This window comes from Momordica charantia, assembly GCF_013281855.1.
Source record: "Momordica charantia cultivar OHB3-1 chromosome 5 unlocalized genomic scaffold, Mcharantia_2.0 BLBB01000005.1, whole genome shotgun sequence".
Taxonomy (NCBI): Eukaryota; Viridiplantae; Streptophyta; class Magnoliopsida; order Cucurbitales; family Cucurbitaceae; genus Momordica; species Momordica charantia.
In genome coordinates, this window is record NW_028275163.1 from 2,019,131 (window position 1) to 2,038,471 (window position 19,341).

At 36.6% G+C, this 19,341-nt stretch overlaps 3 protein-coding genes, 1 long non-coding RNA gene and 1 other non-coding gene across 10 annotated transcripts; 2 read left to right on the plus strand and 3 right to left on the minus strand.

Moving 5' to 3' along the window:
* Positions 1 to 241: 241 nt before the first annotated feature.
* On the minus strand, positions 242 to 314 carry TRNAE-CUC (transfer RNA glutamic acid (anticodon CUC)). The gene has a single exon. It is a non-coding gene; the product is annotated as a tRNA-Glu (tRNA).
* Positions 315 to 429: 115 nt separating this feature from the next.
* On the minus strand, positions 430 to 3,555 carry LOC111016074 (myosin-4 protein (DUF641)). Of its 2 annotated transcripts, none has more exons than XM_022291352.2 (3): positions 3,400 to 3,555; positions 2,478 to 2,528; positions 430 to 1,988 (listed from the first exon to the last, which is right to left on the minus strand). In XM_022291352.2, the coding sequence occupies exon 3, from the start codon at positions 1,978 to 1,980 to the stop codon at positions 712 to 714; it is 1,269 nt and encodes a 422-aa protein (XP_022147044.1). In that variant the 5' UTR covers positions 1,981 to 1,988; positions 2,478 to 2,528; positions 3,400 to 3,555; the 3' UTR covers positions 430 to 711. The 2 variants fall into 2 exon arrangements, with proteins under 2 accessions (XP_022147044.1, XP_022147045.1); XM_022291353.2 differs by having other exon boundaries at positions 430 to 2,042.
* A 1,192-nt stretch (positions 3,556 to 4,747) lies between these two features.
* Positions 4,748 to 11,076, minus strand: LOC111016025 (nitroreductase family protein). 4 transcript variants are annotated; one of them, XR_002602132.2, is made up of 5 exons: positions 9,426 to 11,076; positions 7,716 to 7,905; positions 6,862 to 6,996; positions 6,606 to 6,657; positions 4,748 to 5,302 (listed from the first exon to the last, which is right to left on the minus strand). XR_002602132.2 is itself a non-coding variant. In XM_022291261.2 (4 exons), exons 1-3 carry the CDS (start codon positions 11,016 to 11,018, stop codon positions 6,869 to 6,871), a joined length of 1,911 nt encoding a protein of 636 aa, XP_022146953.1. In that variant the 5' UTR covers positions 11,019 to 11,076; the 3' UTR covers positions 4,748 to 6,657; positions 6,862 to 6,868. The 4 variants fall into 4 exon arrangements, 1 of the variants encoding a protein (XP_022146953.1); XR_002602131.2 differs by having other exon boundaries at positions 4,748 to 5,311; XR_002602130.2 differs by having other exon boundaries at positions 4,748 to 5,277; positions 9,426 to 11,075.
* LOC148211133 (uncharacterized) lies at positions 4,935 to 7,217 on the plus strand. The gene is made up of 2 exons (XR_015790888.1): positions 4,935 to 5,075; positions 6,869 to 7,217. It is a non-coding gene; the product is annotated as an uncharacterized LOC148211133 (long non-coding RNA).
* A 1,947-nt stretch (positions 11,077 to 13,023) lies between the features above and the next one.
* Positions 13,024 to 18,816, plus strand: GCP1 (glycoprotease 1). 2 transcript variants are annotated; one of them, XR_015791085.1, is made up of 13 exons: positions 13,024 to 13,377; positions 13,458 to 13,502; positions 13,793 to 13,867; positions 13,979 to 14,075; positions 14,501 to 14,591; positions 14,746 to 14,795; positions 15,625 to 15,815; positions 15,967 to 16,052; positions 16,575 to 16,650; positions 16,722 to 16,805; positions 16,941 to 17,125; positions 17,846 to 17,934; positions 18,207 to 18,347. XR_015791085.1 is itself a non-coding variant. In XM_022291406.2 (13 exons), the coding sequence occupies exons 1-13, from the start codon at positions 13,102 to 13,104 to the stop codon at positions 18,339 to 18,341; spliced, it is 1,410 nt and encodes a 469-aa protein (XP_022147098.1). In that variant the 5' UTR covers positions 13,026 to 13,101; the 3' UTR covers positions 18,342 to 18,816. The 2 variants fall into 2 exon arrangements, 1 of the variants encoding a protein (XP_022147098.1); XM_022291406.2 differs by having other exon boundaries at positions 13,026 to 13,377; positions 16,941 to 17,055; positions 18,207 to 18,816.
* Positions 18,817 to 19,341: the final 525 nt, after the last annotated feature.

A 19,341-nucleotide genomic window follows, 5' to 3' on the forward strand; every position in this document is an offset into this window, starting at 1 on the left:
GGGTGTTTATGCCATTTATAAAACTTTTTAAAAGGAATTATTTACACAAATTTGGAGAGACACTACCCAAAATGATGTTAGAAAGAAACAAGAGTGAAACTAAAAATAGCCCAAGACGGCGTCGTTATGAAGGAAAAAAATGTGAAACTGAGAAAGACAAACGACATCGTTGTGAAGAACAAAAGAGTGAAACTGAGATAGATTAAAACGACATCGTTGGGAGGAAAAAGATTGAAAAAAGTTCCGTTGCCGGGATTTGAACCCGGGTCTCTCGGGTGAGAGCCGAGTATCCTAACCAACTAGACTACAACGGAATCGTTGAAATGTTTTCGTTTTGTTTATTTTTATATAATTAATTAAATAAATAAAAACATATTCCCCCACGTGGAAAAATTAGCTGTTAAAAATCCTTTGGCTGCAAACGGTATCTTGATAAAATTTTGAGCCTTGTAAATTAATATTTTCTCTGCTCATAAACCCGAATACCATTACATAATGCAAGCAGATGAACGGAAAACACCGGGGGGACAGGGAGAGGTACATAACTAAGAGTTCTTTCGCCATAAAACCCAACAGCATGATAGAAAAATAGCAGCACAATATATTACAACAAACACAAAAAAACGTATTAAACATAATACATAGACGCCTACGTTCTTGATCTCCTGATATCGATGTGCAACCCACTGCTGAACATGTTTGTTTGTTTGTTTATTCAGCAACCTTGACGCCTGAGAGATAAACTCGACTCTGAATTATGGTTCCTCCGATCATGAAACCCGGCATGACCATCAGGCCAACTTTTGGTTTGGGGTCGTTTTCGTCGATGACCAAATTCTTTACCACGCTATCCATATAAACGTCTGAGAACTCGTTTCCTCTTTTAACCTGGAATACCTTTACACTGGGATCAAAAGAGTAAGCCAACCTGTGTAGAAGCCAGATTGCCTTTGCCAATTTAAGAAACACCTGGTAGAAAGGGGTTCTAGGATGTCCACCCCCTCCCACATGATTTCTCTGATCTAAATTTCCAAAGAATGAGGCCTCCATCTTTGGATGGACCACTAGTAGGTACTTGCTCCTGCAAAATTTACCAAATATGGAATCTGGATTTTGGCCTAGCACGTCTAATGGATCCACGTCCTTCAATGCGAGAAATTGCCGGAAGAACTCCTCTTTTGTTAATACAAGATCGTCCGCTTTGATCGAGAAACTTTCGTGCTGAAAGTCACAAAACATTTTCTGGCATATGTGCGACTCGAATGCATATTTCTTGTGAGCTCTTTTTGCATAGACGACATGGGGTTCAACTGAGTTAGCAGCAGCATCAAGGTCCCAGCCAGCTGCTTTCATCATGTTGATCAATGGCTTGGAAAAATCATGAATGGCCTTAAAAGCACCTTCAACGGCAGATATAAACAGATCAGATGTCAAGTCCACGAGGAAAGTTCCATTTTCATCTGCAGAACCTTCTGATTCTTTCATTGATAGCCCTCTAAGCTTGAGGTTCTTTTCCAGTTTTACCTTCTTCTGGTTTGCCTCCTCAATCTGCTGCTGCAAGTGAAGAATCTCAAAATCTTTGTTCTGAATTTCAGACTGAAATTTCTTTACCATAACCTCATAAGTTTTCAGAAGGCTTTGTTGTTCTTGGATCTCTGCAGCTAGGCGCGAGTCCTGTGGCGAAACACATACTGGTTTGGGGTTGTTCTCTCGATAAAAGTGTTTGAGCTCGGATAGCTTCTTCAGCTCGGAAATTACAAGTTTATCAGCTGCTTGAATCTTTTCAGGGTCATAGGGTGTATGAGCACCTTGGAGCTGGATATAAGCAGACTTAAGGGAAGAAATGTTAGCAAAAAGCTTTGATATAAGGGTTTCCATAGCTTCAGGTTTCTGGTTCATGGCCTCGTCCATGGGTTGCGGGTGAACCTTCTGGCTATTGCTCTCACGGAGTTGGTTATCTTTCACTCCAGTCAATAGCATAGCTACTTCTGAAAATTGGAATACAATAAACTTCCTTCAAATAGAACACCAATATCATCCACCTGCAATCTCCAAAGCAGTGTAAATGACATCTAACAGGGAGGTCCAAATAAAATGAACATTGGAATGCTGCTTTTGTTGGAGGCAGTAGATGAAATGTAATTTTGTATCCACTGACAGAAATGCTTCGAGCCAGAAATACAAATATTTTCCCTTCTTAAGGATAAAAAACAAATACAACCTAGATTTTATGCATGCATGAACCAAACCATAACATTTAAGGTCTCATAAGTTGCTAGGTCAATCAGTGAACCACTTTATAAGTCTATTGTACCATGAGATTTTTTAGCAATATTCACCAAGTAATATCCAGGTAAATATCCGGATGAGTCCAATATCACATGCACCTCTCCCAGCCACCTATCTGATTTAACTTTTTACATAGTAAGAAAACTAGCAGAAATGTTGGAATTAAAAGATTATCATGATCTCCGTACCTATAGGATTTTCATCATTAACGTACTCCGACAAACACAATCAGCTTCGACCTGCATACAAGAGCAAAGAAATCAAGTTATCAAGAAGAGTCGATTTCCGATGATGATAAAGAATGTTGGGGCTTATTCTGGTGAGTTCCAGTATAAATAATTCATTAGAGCATATTTGTCCAAATTAAGTCAGCTCCCTAAGCATTTTGTCGCAATTGTAAGTCCAATAGACTGATGTTTGGCAAATTAACTTTATAATTAAAAGCTGATATATTGAGGGCAGCCACAATCCAATTTTCAATATTTTATTTCTACAGCCTACATCTCATTTTTAAATTGGAAAGTTCTACACTATATGATCATAGTATATTACACTTCAAAATTTTCATATAATTTTCCAATGAGAGAGAGAGAGATGTAGAAACGCCAAGATTCAACACTTCTTCAGAGCTTCAACATGCATCTTCACTAATCTTGAAAATAATAGTTTAGATCCCTATGATAGTGACAAAGGTCCCAAGGGTAACACAAATCTCAAACGCATATTTCCCATAATTACACCATTTGGCCTCTCTAACTACATCTGTTGAGCTAAAAATTTCACCATGGCAGCGCAACAGAGCACCATTGTTTGCAGTTCCCAATCCATCATACACAAACCAAGCCAAATTAGTACTACTACCAATCTTCTGGATACCAAATTCCTAACTAATCCACTTGCCCCACAGAACAAACGAGAACAAAAAACAAAATTCAACAATTGCAACCACTTCAAAACCCTAAATCTCAACAGACACCTTAACTAAACTACGTTGAATCAAACACGTCAAAAGAAAAAGAAAAAAAGCAAACTAGAAATCAAGAAGTAACTCCATTCAGCGATTAACCAGCAGATTTCCGGTAACTAGAGAGCAAAGACATAGAGCCTTACGCAGCTTGCAGCGGCCGGAAAGTCGCCGGAAATGTGAAAACTTGAAACGAAGGCAGAGGCGAGTAGCCACGCGCACGGTGAAACTCCCTTCCGAACCCTTCTCTTTGGTAAAGAAAAGGGAAAAAAGCGACGATGAAGGACAGCTTTGTCTTTTCCCAATGTCTTCTTTTCGAGTGCTTCTAAAAATTCTCTTTCCACGCATAACGCGTCATAAATTTTTAATATCTAAAAAATAATTTGTGTAATTTTTATTATTAATTGAAACTAATATTGATACAAGAAAAGGAATGGAAGGCTCTTGAACATTCCACTTTTTTTTTCCTTTTTCCTTTTTTCTTTTTTATAGTACCATTCTATAGTTTATACACATTTATAATCCTATTTAAGTCCACAAAATTCTATCTTTTTAGTACAACATATGAGGTAGAAGATTCGAACTCACGATGTTTTAGACGAAAATATATGACTTAATCAATTAAGTTATATTGCTTGAGTGTAACTTGACAATAATCAGTATCTATCTCTCATCAATAAGTCACGAGCTTAAATCTCTCCAAACTCATGATTTTTTAGATGAACATAGATGATTTAATCATGTGAGTTATATAACATGAATTTAACTTGACAGGTATCTATCTCTGACCAAGAGATTATGAGCTTGAATCTTTTCGTTCTTATTTATCGTACTAATAAAAACACAAAATAAAATTTAGAAAATCATTTTTAATTCAACACATTTTAGAAAATAAGTGTTTGAAAGTTTATAATAACATTTGTTTGTTAAATTAAAATTATTCTGACCTTTATAGCATGTGAAATATAATATTTATAATAGTCCTAAGATTTTTAACTCATCCTATTGGTTAAATTCTCAAAACGATCCTTTTTTTTTTTTTTTTGAGAAAAATCCATCATTACCACGTATATTTTTAGTGTGATATATTTTATTGTCATGTCACGTCTAAAGAAAATATGTTGGGTAAAAATGTTATTAGATTAAAGTTTTTAAAATTTAATCAAATCAGAAATATTAGATCCAAGCTTTTCAAATCCAAATTGAGATAAGTGCTTGAACCACTTTAACTGTGCTCGATTTGATTTTTTAATACTGTGTTAAAATCTCGATCAAATTTATTTAGATTAAAAATATCCTTGGACTCAATTTATCTCTTTTACTTTCAAATTTAACAATAATTTAGTACAAACTGTAAAATACAACAAACTAGTCTTTATAATTTAAAATTTATAATGATTTAGTCATTATCGTAAAAAATATTAAATTTATTTTCATGAAATTTCTTATATACGTTGATCAATAAAATGAAGAACTGTTTATAAACTATAAATATTAAATTATAAACTAAAAATAATGCCATTTAATTTATAGTCTAATAATTATAATTAAAAACAAGGTATATACAGTTATTTTCCTGCAAAGTTCGATCAAAAAGGGAAGCAATCAAGAAAGTTACTTTTGAGGAAGTACTATTTCATTTTCTCTGTTTCAATCGATCAAGAAAGAATCTTTTAGCTCTGGAGCTATCAAGAATATGGAGGGGAAGAAGAATCGAAGCGCCGCAGCGTTTCCTGGAGCAAAGAATCGCCCGCCATGGCATAAAGAAGTAGAAGAAGGCACTCCAAGAACAGATGCTCTCTCCTGCCCGACGAAATGTATGGTGAGCGAAATTCTCTTCCCATTCCCTTCTTAAATTTTTCTTTTAATTTTGGGGATCTTATCTCTGTTGGATTTCGGCTGATTGTTCGTCCATTGTTTGCCCAGTCCGACTGAATTTTACTGGGATTTCGTTAGAACAAGTAACAACTAGGGTTTACATTTAATTAAAGAAGTCCGAAAATTCCGACGAACAGCTTTCTTGGCTGAAATGATGGAAGAAGCAATCAACTGCGCAAACTTGTAGTAGAATACAAGCAAATATATAATAATCAATCTTGAAGGGCAGTTATCATCAAAAGAATTATAGGCAATAAGTAGAGAAATAATGTCCACATTCTTTCAAGAAGTGTATTAAGAAAGACCTATACAGAGAAAATATGTATAAGGTTGGTAACTAATTCATAATTAATAGTTCACGTCAGAATAGATATCATACTACAGATTGATAATTTTGTTGACCAATTACAATCCTAGTTTATTCATAATGATCAAGAAAGGAACATTTAGAGTTTTTTTGTTTGTGCAGTCGGGAGCTCATTTTGCTTGCTTTTATTCTTCAAAAATTGAATTAGCATTCTACAACCACCAAATGGCATTCCTACTGTATGTGTTTATTTGCACTCTCTTTTTTGTACTGCAGTAACAGCAACAATTTGAGCCATCCATATGAAGTTGTTCTAGTTCATATCTTAATAAGAAACAATCAATTCGACAATTCTATCATAAATGAAGAAGGCATGGTCTGTTTCCTCTATATCCAGGGACACCCATGCCCGCCCAAGGCCCGAACACAAGAGACATCAAGGATTTTTAGTATTAAGCTCACCAGAAGATTTGAATTTGAGACTTCTAAGCCAATATGACTAAGAGATCTCAAATCCTTGCCAGTCAAGCTGCTCCTAAGGATTCGTTAGTAGCGTAGTTTATCCTTTTTTAACCAAGCCCTTTTGCCCATAGCCTAACCTAACATATAAAAAGGTAGGGCACTCCTCATAGGGGCATTGTTGCAATTTTATATTTTGTTTAGTTGTTAGGATTAGTCTGTAGGGTAAGTTGCTTACCATTTGTATGTATTTGTAACTTAAGCCCATTACCCCATAGCCTAACCTATACATATAAAGGTTGGGCTCCCCTTTTTGAATCAATTTTTTTTTAGAATTAATAAATTAATCCATTGTCTTTTTTGGCTCTAACTCTCCACCAGATTCTATTCATTTCTTGGTTTTCTCCTAGCATATTATTTCGTAGCAGTCTTTGTAGCCAATTGGAGTGCCTTTTCTGTAAGCCCTTCACTTGTAAGGAGATTTCTTGGCTTCCTTCTATTTTAACGGAAATGGTTTCTTATGAAAAATGTGTTCAACAACTACATGAATTGTACCATTAACTTAAAATATTGAACTTGACAGGTTTCATATAACAAAATACGTGTGATATATGCAAGGAAATGTAGAGTACAAAAGTTCCAACTTCTAAGGAGAGCATGTTTGTGTGCGTAATAAGTTTTTAAATTATGAGAAAGAATGGTACTCACTCATGTCGGTTGAAGACGAGAATCTACAGTAGAATGAAGAAGCTTCGTAAACCTAAAATATTGAATCAAGTGATTGTCAACATTGACTATTATTTATGCTATTACACCAGAATATACTCATCATAAGCTAGGACAATGAGTATACTATTATCTGCAGAAGCAATTTGCTTTCCCCTGTATGCAATGACTCTACTTATGAGGACGAACATCTAACCTTTATATGGGTTTGAAATATTATACAATGATAGGAAATAACCTTGCAGTTAAGCATCGACGTTGGGGCCAGGATATGCTGGTAGGCTCATTATTCGCTTGTCCAAGACAGGACCTCCCACAGTGAAATGATATAGGCTCTGGAAGTTTGATCCTTTCAACCCAAGTGTTTCATGCACTGCAAAACAAAGCCAATGGATAGAGGCATGAGAGACACTCATCAACTTCTCAGAATATAAGATGTCAGAAGTTTAAAAGGTATCCATCATAATACAACTGTTTATATGTGTATGAATGATTCAAACAAGATGCAAACTGTTGTCTGAAATAATATGAACCAATACACCCCCTGAATTCTTAAGAGTAAAATGAACATGAAAGTCCTCACTTTTAGCTTTCCATCTCGAAAAATTTATGTTACATGTTTATCCTAATCTTCGTGATTGTCGCCAACCATCTCAATTTCATTCTTTGACTTTATGGTCTTTGATTATTGTCTCATTGCTGCCTTGTGGGTGCCAACTTGGTTTGCCTTTTGGACCATTATTCCTACACAACTTGTATCTCAGGTCAAGAGAAGCAGGAAAGAATCTTCCACTCCCAGCAAATGTATACTTATTTATCTGAATTGAATAATCCTTGGCCACCATAGGTTTAGCCCTAATCAATGGCTTATGGGGTCTCGAGATGAACACAAATAAAATCAGTAAAAGGATCATTTTAAGTTTTTCCCATCCCTTCATCTGTTACTGTTCTTAAGAATCTAAGAATCTGTTGTGTTCTTCTCTCTTTTCCTTTCTTTTATTCCACCAAGAAATAAAGATTCCATAAACTATCGGTTACTGTATCTTGAGATATTTACAAATAGACATTCTATAATGAATGTAAAGATCTTACCAGGATCATCAAAGAAGCAACCAATTCCAGTTGCAGATATATCAACAGCATGTGCTTCAAGGTATAACACCTGCCCAAGAACTCCAGTCTCCCAAAAAAGTCGAGGATACATGTGAACGCCTTTTTCACGCAATGTAGGCTCGTAACGAGCAATCATTCCCAGGCTGAAGCAACCATCACTGGCAATATCCTATATGTCAAAAGAAACATATATAGCTAAATTGTATAGACAAAAGTGAAAAGAAAAAAGAAAAATTCCTTCCAAAACTACAAAAATGGCTATTTCAGTGGACAATTTGCCATTTATCATCGCACTAGTGCATCGTGACAACATTATCAAATATGCAGAAAATGCTCTTAGAAAAATAATTTATCTATAGATTATTTGCAGAACTTGATGCAACAAGCCCTGGAAAGACTAACAACAGTTTACCTACATTGCCGAGTTTATCTATAGATTATCAGCCTTTGGATGGTCTATGCGGCCCTACCAAATGATTCTCCTCTTCTCCTTCGATTACCCTTTTTGTAACTCCTTTGGATTGCGATATTTCTCCTCTCTTATAATTCCATACCGTCAAATGAAATTGTTTCTCGTAAAAATAAAAAATAAAATATAATCTAGATTGCAAAGATGAAACTATCTTTTTTTGGTGAAAGAAACAATTTCATTGATATATGAAATTACAAAAGCCTCAAAGGAGGATTACATGAAGCACTTCCAATTGGCTAAAAGGGAAGTGTAGCTATAATTGTGAAACATAGGGGAGGATTTACACCGAGTAATGACGGTAAGAACTATAGCTTCAAAAAAATTTTCGAAAGGGAGAGTTTTGTCGCTGAAGATGCATTGGTTGCGTTCTCTCCAAGTGACCCAAAGGAAAGCCCGTATAAAATTCTGCCAAAGAAGAGCTTTCTCTTTTCTAAATGGATGTCCGCTAAGAGTAGTTTCAATGAGGTGAGGGGGATCCGTTGGCAGAGCAGTGTACCAACCAAAAGTGCTAAGGATGAGGTTCCAGAATTTGGTTGCAAAGCGGCAGGAGACGAAGAGGTGTTGTTGGGTCTCAAAGTTTGAATGACACATCACACACCAATGGGGGGAGAGAGCCATATAAGGCAATCTTCTTTGTAGTTTATCACCGGTGTTGATAGCACGGTGGCTAAGTTCCCAAAGATGAAACTATCAAAGATCAGGTTTCTGAAGCAATTTGGGTGACCATAACTAATACCATCTACATGTGCAATATTCCATTCTCCAGTTAAAATTTTTTAACTTCGTCATTAAATGGGTATAACATCAATATCTCATCTACATTTGCATGCATACTTTCCTAACTAGCAAGAAAATCCAGAAGGGCATTGGAGTGGCCATTAAGAAGGTGCAAAGGATCTAAGGTCGAAGTGCAGCAGTTGCAGGGCAGAAGCACTTGCTACAGCTTGTCAAGCCATGGTATGCGCTTATAATTTATGTTGTAGAGATATTATTGTTGAATTTGATTGTTTACTAGTAAAAAACTGGTTAAATTAGCAGCTATCCAGATATCATCTAGCAAATCTAGCCGTTGGGGTGCCATCAAAGCTCATTCAATATGACTAGGCGATCTTTGTAAGCTTCATAGTTGTTTAGTTTAGGTGTTGAATCCATCAATTCCCATAAAAACTAGCAAGAAAATCCATCAAATAAACAAATGGAATTGAAGTTAAACCAACCTGATGGCATGACAATCGCTTGGCGAGTGCCTGATAATTGCCTCTGTGTAGCTCATATAGAGGGAGATCACTGGGGCAGCCATCAGGTTTCACCCACTTAAAATCTGGACTGGTAGCTCTCTTCAGCTCATCAAAATGATCTTCATTTCTCACCAAAAAGTACAGACCCTGTGGCAATCCCGCCACCCTGTGAACAAACAGAGCCGCATGAACCTCAGATTCCCATGGAAGAGTACGAAATGGCAATGCCAATCCTCTGCTCTGTTTCTCCCCTTCTCGAGAACCCGAAGGCAGACAATGCAATAGAATCTGATAAAATGTGTCTCTCGCCATTGTTGTAACTCCATCCATGTCCACTGCGCTCCTGCGCTTCCTCACAACTTCCCTAGCTGTAAAGCCCTTGTAGGAACTGTCACCAAGAACCCCACTGCTCTGAAATGGATGAACTAGAGATCTACCGTCAACTGTTAATGGCTTCTCCACCGCCATGGCTGTTCTGTAAATTATATCCCAACATACGTGCTCTTTGCTGAGCACATTTGGCTCTCCTTTCCAGTCTAGCTCTGTGAATTCCTGTATTGCAGAGCTTAATTCCTCGTAATTCAGGGAAAATTCGGCAGTACCATTGGGGAAAACAGCGAGTAGACAATCAGGATGCTCGAATTCAATCACCGGAAACGAACCCTTAACCGGCCGCGACGGAATTTCAAACTCCGGGAATGAGTGTAGCCCCATGAGCCTCTTCAAATCGGCGTGGCCCAATCCATCGAGAAGCTTCACATCCCACCCAAGCCCTGCGGCGGCTATGGCAACCGCCGCAATGGCGTGGCCAACGTCGTGATTACAATACCGAAATGCTCGCTCCCCGTACTTCCAAGCCTCGCGCCAAAAAATCGAAGACAACCCAATAAGAAAAACGTCTTCAGGGAAGAATTTGGAGAAAAACCCAGGTGGAATTCGAGTTCTAATCTCCAACGAGTGCTCTTTGGGAGCATAATGCGCGACGAAACCAGAATCCGACAGCGATTCCACACCCGGAGCAATCAAATAAGCCTCAGTCGGATGCAAATTCCCGCTACTGGGATTGACTCTAAGCGACCAAGTGGAAAACCCAGTAGATTTCCAAGCAGAAAGCGCTAAAGAATCGAAGAACAACTGAGAAATGGTAGCCTTACAGATGGGTTTCGGAGGAGGTGGCGATAGGAAGAGAGAATCGTACAGAGGAGCGTCGTGGAGCTCGTGTTCTGAAGCGGCGGATTGCTTGAGAATTGGGAAGTGCGAGAGGGGAAGAAGAGGGGCGGAGATGTAGCGGCGGAAGGGATTGGGCTGATTGGCCCAATCGAGGCCATGGGGGCCTCTGGCGTACTTGGCGAAGCCGTGCTTGGTCTGGGCGTGGTACTTGAGGACCTGCGAGAGCTTGTGATCGGCTTGATCGAGAGGGGTTTTGGGAGTGGAGAAAGAAGGGGATTGCGATGGGGAAGTGGAGGAAGCGAAGGACATGGCGGAGGCGAAGAAGATTGTGGTGGCTGGGAGTGAGAAAAATGGAGGTGGATTCCAGAACTTTGGAGAAGGAAGTGACGAAGCCGAAGGCATCCTTGTTCGTGCCTCGTGGGCTGGATTTTGGGCATCTTTCTCCTGAGAATTGAATTAAAGCTTCCGTTTAATTTAATTTAGCCCTTCCAACGGAGTTGGTTCTATGTCTCTTTAAAGTTTAAATTTAATCAGGGTCAACTGGTATAAAATTAATATTTTGGTCTTTAAAATTTGAAAAATAATTTTAAATGGTCCTAATTTTTTTAATATTAATTAACTAATATTAAAATGAAGTGGTAAATTACAATTAAATTGTTTATTGTAATTAATGATGTGGTAAATTATATTAATTAAATAATATATGTATATGTGTACTTTATCTCTCATTTCCTCGTATCTTCCTCTCTCTTTCTCCTACCATTTTCCAACGACCACCACGTCTTTGTCGTCGCAGTCCGCCATTCATACCGAACATATATTATTTAATTAATATAATTTGCCACATCACCAATTACAATAATTAATAATTTAATTGCAATTTGCCACGTCATTTTAATATTTGTTAATAACAGCAAAAAAAAATTAGGGACATTAGAACTATTTCTCAAACTTAGAAGAAAAATGTTCATTTTAAAACCTCGGGACGAAGTTGACACCTACTTTAAATTACAATGACCAAAAGTGTTCATTTTAAAATTTTATGGACCGTAAACATCTACGATCTACCTGGACTAAAAATGTATTTTACCCCCTTTTTTTTTGTCCCCTACAACTTTTTAATCTTGTGAAAATACGAATTTGCTCTTATCATATAATAAATAAGCATTTATGATATAATAAATTCACGCTCGCTCTTTACCAACTTTTTTATTTTAAAATCTCAATTAGTTCATGTTTTTTCATCTATTTTGCAATTTCAAAACATAACTCACATTTTTTAATTCCGATGTGTTTATCCACGTGTTGATCATTATCATCACGTTATCCAATATCACCATGCCTCTATATTATCGTTGTCCCTGCATTTTCACAAAGTAGACGTGTCTTACAACGTTTTTTACTTTTAAATTGTATAACTTTTTTGACGCATTGCCCTTTTTTTCATGTCTACATTTCTTCTTCTCTTGTGCCCTTCTAAACGGCCGCATTTAAACAAAAAATAAAGACTTTGAACGTTCAATTCCGGACCTATAATGCCTACTTGGACCGAGGTTATAGTGAAATTTGCTCCAATATTATAAAATATTCAATCATAGGTCTGAGACCGACATGTTGCCCATGCCAAGATTGTCAAACATTGGTTCAGGATCATACAATATTAGTCCTTAACTAATTGGCGATTCGAGACTAATAGATTAATAAAAAGAGAGAGATAGAGAGATAAACATTGAACAATGCATTAAAAAAACAAAGCATCATTATCTCAAATTGCCAATTAGTCCTTGACCAATGTTTGACAATCTTTTACTAGGAGGGAACGTGTTATATCAGACCAAACCTGAATCTATAAGTACCAGGATTGAACGTGAAGTTTCACGTTGCTTTAGCAAATTTCATTACAACTTTGAACCATGTATGCATTCCCGATCAAGGATCGAACATTAAAGTAAAAAACATTGTAGAACATAACTATCTTCAACAATTTAAAATTAAAAAATATTGTAGAACATAACTATCTTGTAAAAACGTGAGGACGATGATATTGGATAATGTGGAGACCATGATCAATATGTGGAAAAACACGTAATAATAAAAAAAAGTGAGTTGTAATTTATACAAAAGAGATGAAAAACAAAGGGTAATTGAGATTTTGAAATTAAAAGTTTGGTAAAGAAGAGATGGAATTCATATTTTCACAATAAAGAGTAAAAAACACATGTTAAGGGCTTACAAAAATAAGTTTTTTTTAAAAGGGTCATAAATCAAATGAAATTACAAAAGGGTAAGAAATCCCAATTTCCCATTGTGTGTGTGTGTGCGCGTTTTTTTATTTTATTTTTATTTTTTAACTTTATTAATTTAACCTTGCTAATTCACTTTATAATATGGATATTTGAAAAACGAAAAATAAAAATTGTACTTCCATCTTGATGTTCTTCCACCTTTCAGACTTTCAGTACCGCTCCCCGCTTTCTCCGCGGGAATGGCGTTTTCTTCCTCATTTTCCCGCTTAAACCTCATCCCCAAACCTTCGCTTCCTTACGCCATGACTTCTTTGAGAGCGCTGAACCTGAACCTCCACAAGCTATTACGAACCAAATGGATGGAACCAGGTATGTCAATGAATGGTTCATCTGCCCGATTTTCCGTTTCGAAAATTATGAGCTCTGCTGGACTCCACACTCAGATTTCAAGGCCGCAAGACGATTTGATTGTTCTTGGCATCGAAACGAGCTGCGACGATACTGCGGCTGCCATTGTAAGCTAGCGACATTGCTGTTTGCGAGTTTGCGAGTGTTTTGACTGTTGTTAATTCTGGTTTTCCGTTGATGGTTCTAGGTGAAGGGCAATGGCGAAATTCTTAGCCAAGTCGTTGCTTCTCAGGTATTTACATTTGTTAAGTTAATATCAACTAATTTTCAGTTATTCCCAGGATTTCTTGCACATTTGAAATGTTATGTTTCATTATACTTCAGTTAATGGAATGGGTTGTGAATTTGTTAGTCAAACATGTTGGTTAATATCTGCCCTCGTTCAGCTAGTTATAGACTTATTGTACAGATTACAAGAATGCAATAACCAGCTTCCGTTTTGATTAATGGTCTATTTAAAGTTATTGAGTTATTTCTTGCGGTACAATTTTTTTTTTCTAAATTTATCCTTGCCACATCAAGGCGGAGCTGCTTGCTCGTTATGGAGGCGTTGCGCCTAAAATGGCAGAAGAAGCGCACGCACAAGTGATTGACAAGGTCATGAATTATAGTTGCAGGACATGCTAAATAGTCCTAATTATGCTTCTTCTTTTAGTTTTCAAGTAGGTTTCAACTGTTTGTGTAGCCCCTTTTGTCTGTAAACTGCAGGTGGTGCAGGAAACAATGGAAAAGGCTAACTTAACAGAAAGGGATTTATCTGCAGTTGCTGTAACCATTGGTCCCGGTTTGAGCCTCTGCCTCCGTGGTAATTTTGCAGGATTCCCCCCATTAAGGTTTAAGTCCTAAGTTGAACTTTGTCTATTCATCTTCCTGCTGATGCAAAATCATCTGTTCTATCTTGGTCACAGTTGAACAAATATGTAAGCTATTAGTTTATGTGAAAAGAAAGGTACAAGAAATATGTATCAATGATTACATGCTTTGGAAGATGGTTCTTATGCTGTCAACTTGAGCATAGCCGGTTAAAACCTTGGACGTTCGGATATCCTCCCCACATACTGTTGAACTAAAAAAAAAAACCTTAGGCTCATACATAGTTATAGAATGAGGTACTGTTCACATTACATGAAAGAACACAATCAATTCAGCTTCTTGCCATCTTTAATTATACAAGTGAAAAATTATCTTTAATTGGAGACCGGACCTATTATTCATGCAATTGAAATGCAGTTGGTGTGCAGAAGGCACGTAGAATTGCCGGTAGCTATAGTCTACCAATTGTTGGGGTACATCACATGGAGGCTCATGCTCTGGTAGCTAGGTATGGATAACAGACCCATATTTGTTAACTTGCGAATGATTTTCCAAAAGTAAAGTTGATTAATGGCGTTACTCTACATACAAAAAGTGATTATTTGGTTCGTCTATACTTTTTGGCAAGATACTTTCTAATTAGAATATTCTTCTTTCTGTAGATTAGTCGAACGGGAGTTGCAATTTCCTTTCATGGCATTGCTCATTTCTGGTAAGAATTTATGTTCTCCATTCACATTTATCTTTCATCCTACCCCCCGCATTCTTCCTTCATCTTTGACTTCCTTAAATAGATACACATTGTGTCTTCATTTCATGTGTATTTGTAGATGTGTAAAAATAGAAAGGAGACAGAATTTCAAATTTATTGATCATGTACTTTTCAATTGCTTAATCTTTTCCAAATCTTAGTTTCAAAATTTTAGGGTCTTCTATAACATCTTCAAATCCAAATATTGAATTCTATGTAAGAGGTCAATTTCTAATACTTGTTAGGAGTTAAGTTCAGTTCTTTTCACTGATTGCATTATATCAAAAAAAAAAAAAGTCGAGTTCTATCATTACCACCTTGTCAATGGTACTTTATTTGAACTATTTCAACAAATTTTGGGCAATGGAGTCCTGGATTCTGATTGTTGATTTTATCTATCTGGGTTGAACTTCATTTTTCATGGATAGACCTGGCACTGCAACGTTAGATGCTTTGTAAGGTTACCTGGTGTCTCTACACGAGTGGGATGATCGATGAGTGGAAAAGTATGATAAACCACTACTCTATTTTTTAATCAACTGAGATGGAGAGAAAGGAAAATGTCATCTTTTTCATGGCTGAAGAGATGAAGAGAAAAAGTATAATAAACTACATAGTCTGTGATTCCCGTGTCATCATATCAGTTTATTCCTCCATTTGCTGCTCGATAAGAGTTAGTAGGTCTTCTTGGAGGTGTTAATAGAATGACTCAAACTGATGTTGGTTGTTCACGTTCAATCTTCTGACTAGAACTTGAAAGGAGGGAAAATTAATGTCATTTGTTTATCAGGGGGACACAACTTACTTGTTCTTGCCCAAGATCTTGGCCAGTACATACAACTTGGAACAACAATAGACGATGCAATTGGGGAGGCATATGACAAGACTGCCAAATGGCTTGGTCTTGATCTGAGGAGGAGTGGTGGGCCGGCTATAGAGGAGCTTGCTAGAGAGGGAGATCCACAATCATTCAAGTTCTCAGTAAGTCTTCAAACTCAACATGTTGTTTGTTGCTGCATATGCATGTCTTTATTGTATAGAGTGGTCATAGACATGAGATACTATATGTAAGTATATACTTCGTGTTAGAAACTGTGTATGTAAAGTTTTCTAATATATTTTTTTTCTTAAGACTCCCATGAAGCAACATAAAGATTGCAACTTCTCCTATGCGGGGCTGAAGACTCAAGTCAGGCTGGCTATTGAATCCAGAAACATGTACGTATTGATCTGGAACATGCATAGTACAAAAATTCAAGTTTATAAAATTTATTTTCTACATATTATCTTGTTTTCTTCTTCCTCCCTTCTAATAGCAATGCTGAATCACATATAATCTTTGAGCTAAAATTACCAAAATGTTGGACTTGCGGCAAAATCCACGGAGAAACGAAAATCTAAATAGAATTTTGAAGTATGTTAAGGGTCAGATATAGTTAATGTTTCTTTCGGCTGCAAGATGTTTTAAAGGTTTATTAGATTTCAAGTTTTGATATCTCTACCAGGATCTAAGTAACCCATGCTATTTATTTCACAATGTAATATTTGAGCACTTAGGTCCTTTGTCTTGAATAGTTTATTAGCATTTCTACACTGTCCAAGAATTGCTACGAATTGGGTATTCCATGTTTATTTTGTCTGAGGAGCTTACTGGAAAGAGTTATTATGTGTTGAAAGTTGCTATTTTTATATGAAAAAGTGCAATAAATTTCGTCTCATCAATGTACATACCGTGTGCAGTGATGCAAAAGTTCCTATTTCTTCTGAAAGCAGCCAAGACAGAAGTTTGAGGGCTGATATTGCTGCCTCTTTTCAGGTATCCATTTGTCTGCATGGATTAATCTTGTATTGTCACGTCAATTGATCCTAGTGTGAAATTTATTGCAGCGTGTTGCAGTGCTTCATCTTGAGGAAAGGTGTGAGCGAGCAATTGAATGGGCATTGAAGATTGAACCATCCATAAGACATTTGGTAATATGAGCAGCACAATTTCTTTTATTCCCTTTCCTCTCATTACTCTCAATTCATCTCACATTTACATTTTCTTGCCAGTGATTGTCTGTACACATTGGAGTGAGAAATTCATCTTGTGTTCTGCCTATGCAGGTAGTCTCAGGAGGTGTTGCATCAAATAAGTACATTAGGACTCGACTTACCGAGGTCGTCAGGAAGAAGGGCCTGCAGCTTGTCTGCCCTCCTCCCAGTCTCTGCACTGATAATGGTACAATAATTCATGTTGATGTAGAGCCTTTTGCTCAACTTCGGGATGGGCGTGATATTGATGATAAAAGGTGTATATTATTGTGTCAGTTAGAGTAATTGAATGGACAGTTTAGAACCTGTGACATCAAAGTAAACTGACATGAACAGTGAATTTGAGTTAGGAGCCATTTGGGTGTTTGAACCCCAAACTCACAAACACTAAAAGCCTCAAATCAATTTCAACTCTAAGATTTAGGTTAGACACAGATTGCCTTACGATTGAAACTCTATAATAAGTTGAAACTCTATAATAAGTTCCTTGGTCGAAGAGTCGAAAACTCCACGATAGGATGATCAAATATACTTGAATGCTTAGATTTAGGTTAGACACAGATTGCCTTAAAGATTGAAACTCCCGAACAAGTTCCTTGGTACAAGAGTCGAAAACTCCTCAACATAGGATGATCAATTGTTATTGGCATGTAACTCAAGACATTAATTGCAAAAAGGTCCAGAAGCTCTTGGCTAACTCAAAAAGAAAAGTTCAAAAGGCTAAATCCATTCATCATATTCATCTAATCTCTCAAACAACCTAATAACTAGGCTTTAGATAGCCTCCCAACTAAATCCTAAATGCCACATCATAAATCATAACAAAAAGAGAAAAATACCCCAATATGTTCAAGAAAAGGTATTTGAAAGTAACAAAACTACAAAAAAAAAAAAAAACCTCTTAAATAAAAGTTTATCATAATTTGAAAATCCTTGCTTTGACCAATTATGTTTTGATTTGCACTGTGTTCTACTAGGTGTAATGGTGGCCTGGACAGGCCTTGAGCACTACTGCGTCGGGAGATTCGATCCTCCACCGCCAGTTGATGAACCAGAAGATACTATGGTATGATTCTAGTCTCTGTGCCCCCTCTCTGCCACACTTACATGAAATAGGGACAACTTATTTCTTGAAGCTATCAAATATTTGGGTTCTGATAGTGGCATAGAAAACGAATAATATAAGGTTGAACTGCATCTGACCACTTTCGAAGTTATGGATTCAAATATGTGGTCACTGGTGAATATTTTTGTTTATGAAGTGTTGGGTCGATATCGTTCTTTTGTTTTCTAGTTTTTCGATCCTCCTCGAGTTTACATGTTCGATTATTTCCTCAGTATGATGTGCGACCGAGGTGGCCGTTGGGAGAAGAATACACAGAGGGAAGGAGTGTAGCTCGCTCCCTAAGAACAGCCCGAATCCATCCATCCCTTACGTCAATCATCCAGGCATCTCTACAGCAACAACAGTAGCTATTAGCTTCAGTTTCCAACTTCACTCAAAAGGGATTTGCATTCTTTTGCTCCTCTTCTTCTCTGTGATATTTCTCAGGCAACAAACGGAATCATACCGGAGCTCTATGAAGATGCTGGGCGTCGATGCGGTACTTCAAACACTTGAAGCATTCTGTTAAGTTATTGGGGGGTTTCATGAGTTATGCCATCATCAACATGTTATGTTTTTGTTGGTTTCACTTGTATGGTTCTATCATAATGTTGCCGCTTATATATTCTACTGTGAGATACTCTTCTTCTTTTTTTTTCATAAAAAACTGGGATATGTTTATTTGAGCCAAAAAAAAATTACATAACTTGAAAGATCATTGATCTTTCAACCGGAAGAAAAAGAAGAAATGGTAGATGTCATTTAAATTTAGCTTGGTTGGTGCTTGGAATATTTGTAAATACATATTCATGAGTGTAATTATAATACAATATTTATTTTGTAGGTCTTGATTTACATAATTTAATTATAATAGCAATCCTTGATGGAAACGTGTTCTATCTTTTCCTATGTTTATAATACTATTTTTTAAAAGTTTACCTCCATTATGTTAGATTTCTTGTTTTTTCTGTGTCAAGTAGTTGTTTTGGGAAATTAATGGAGGTGCACGCAAATTAGTTTAAACCATCACGAATATAAAAAAAATATAACCTTTTAATTTAAAAAAAAACACAAATTGATTTTAAACATTATTTTCCATCATTTTAAAATATTTTTTTTTTACTATTATCTATTTTAATTATATTTGTAATTTGTGAAATTCAAACTTCCCATCTTTGGCAATGCTTTAATCAAGTTGAACTAGGTTCATATTGATAAAAGTCTTCGTCACGCGGCGTGAGGAGGCTCGCTCCCATTTCAAATAAAATTATCTACTATTATATTTCATTTTGAGAATTTCTTGTGGATCAAGTTATAATCAAATGATCATAAATAATTTCTTATTAAATATTTTAAAAAATAACTTCA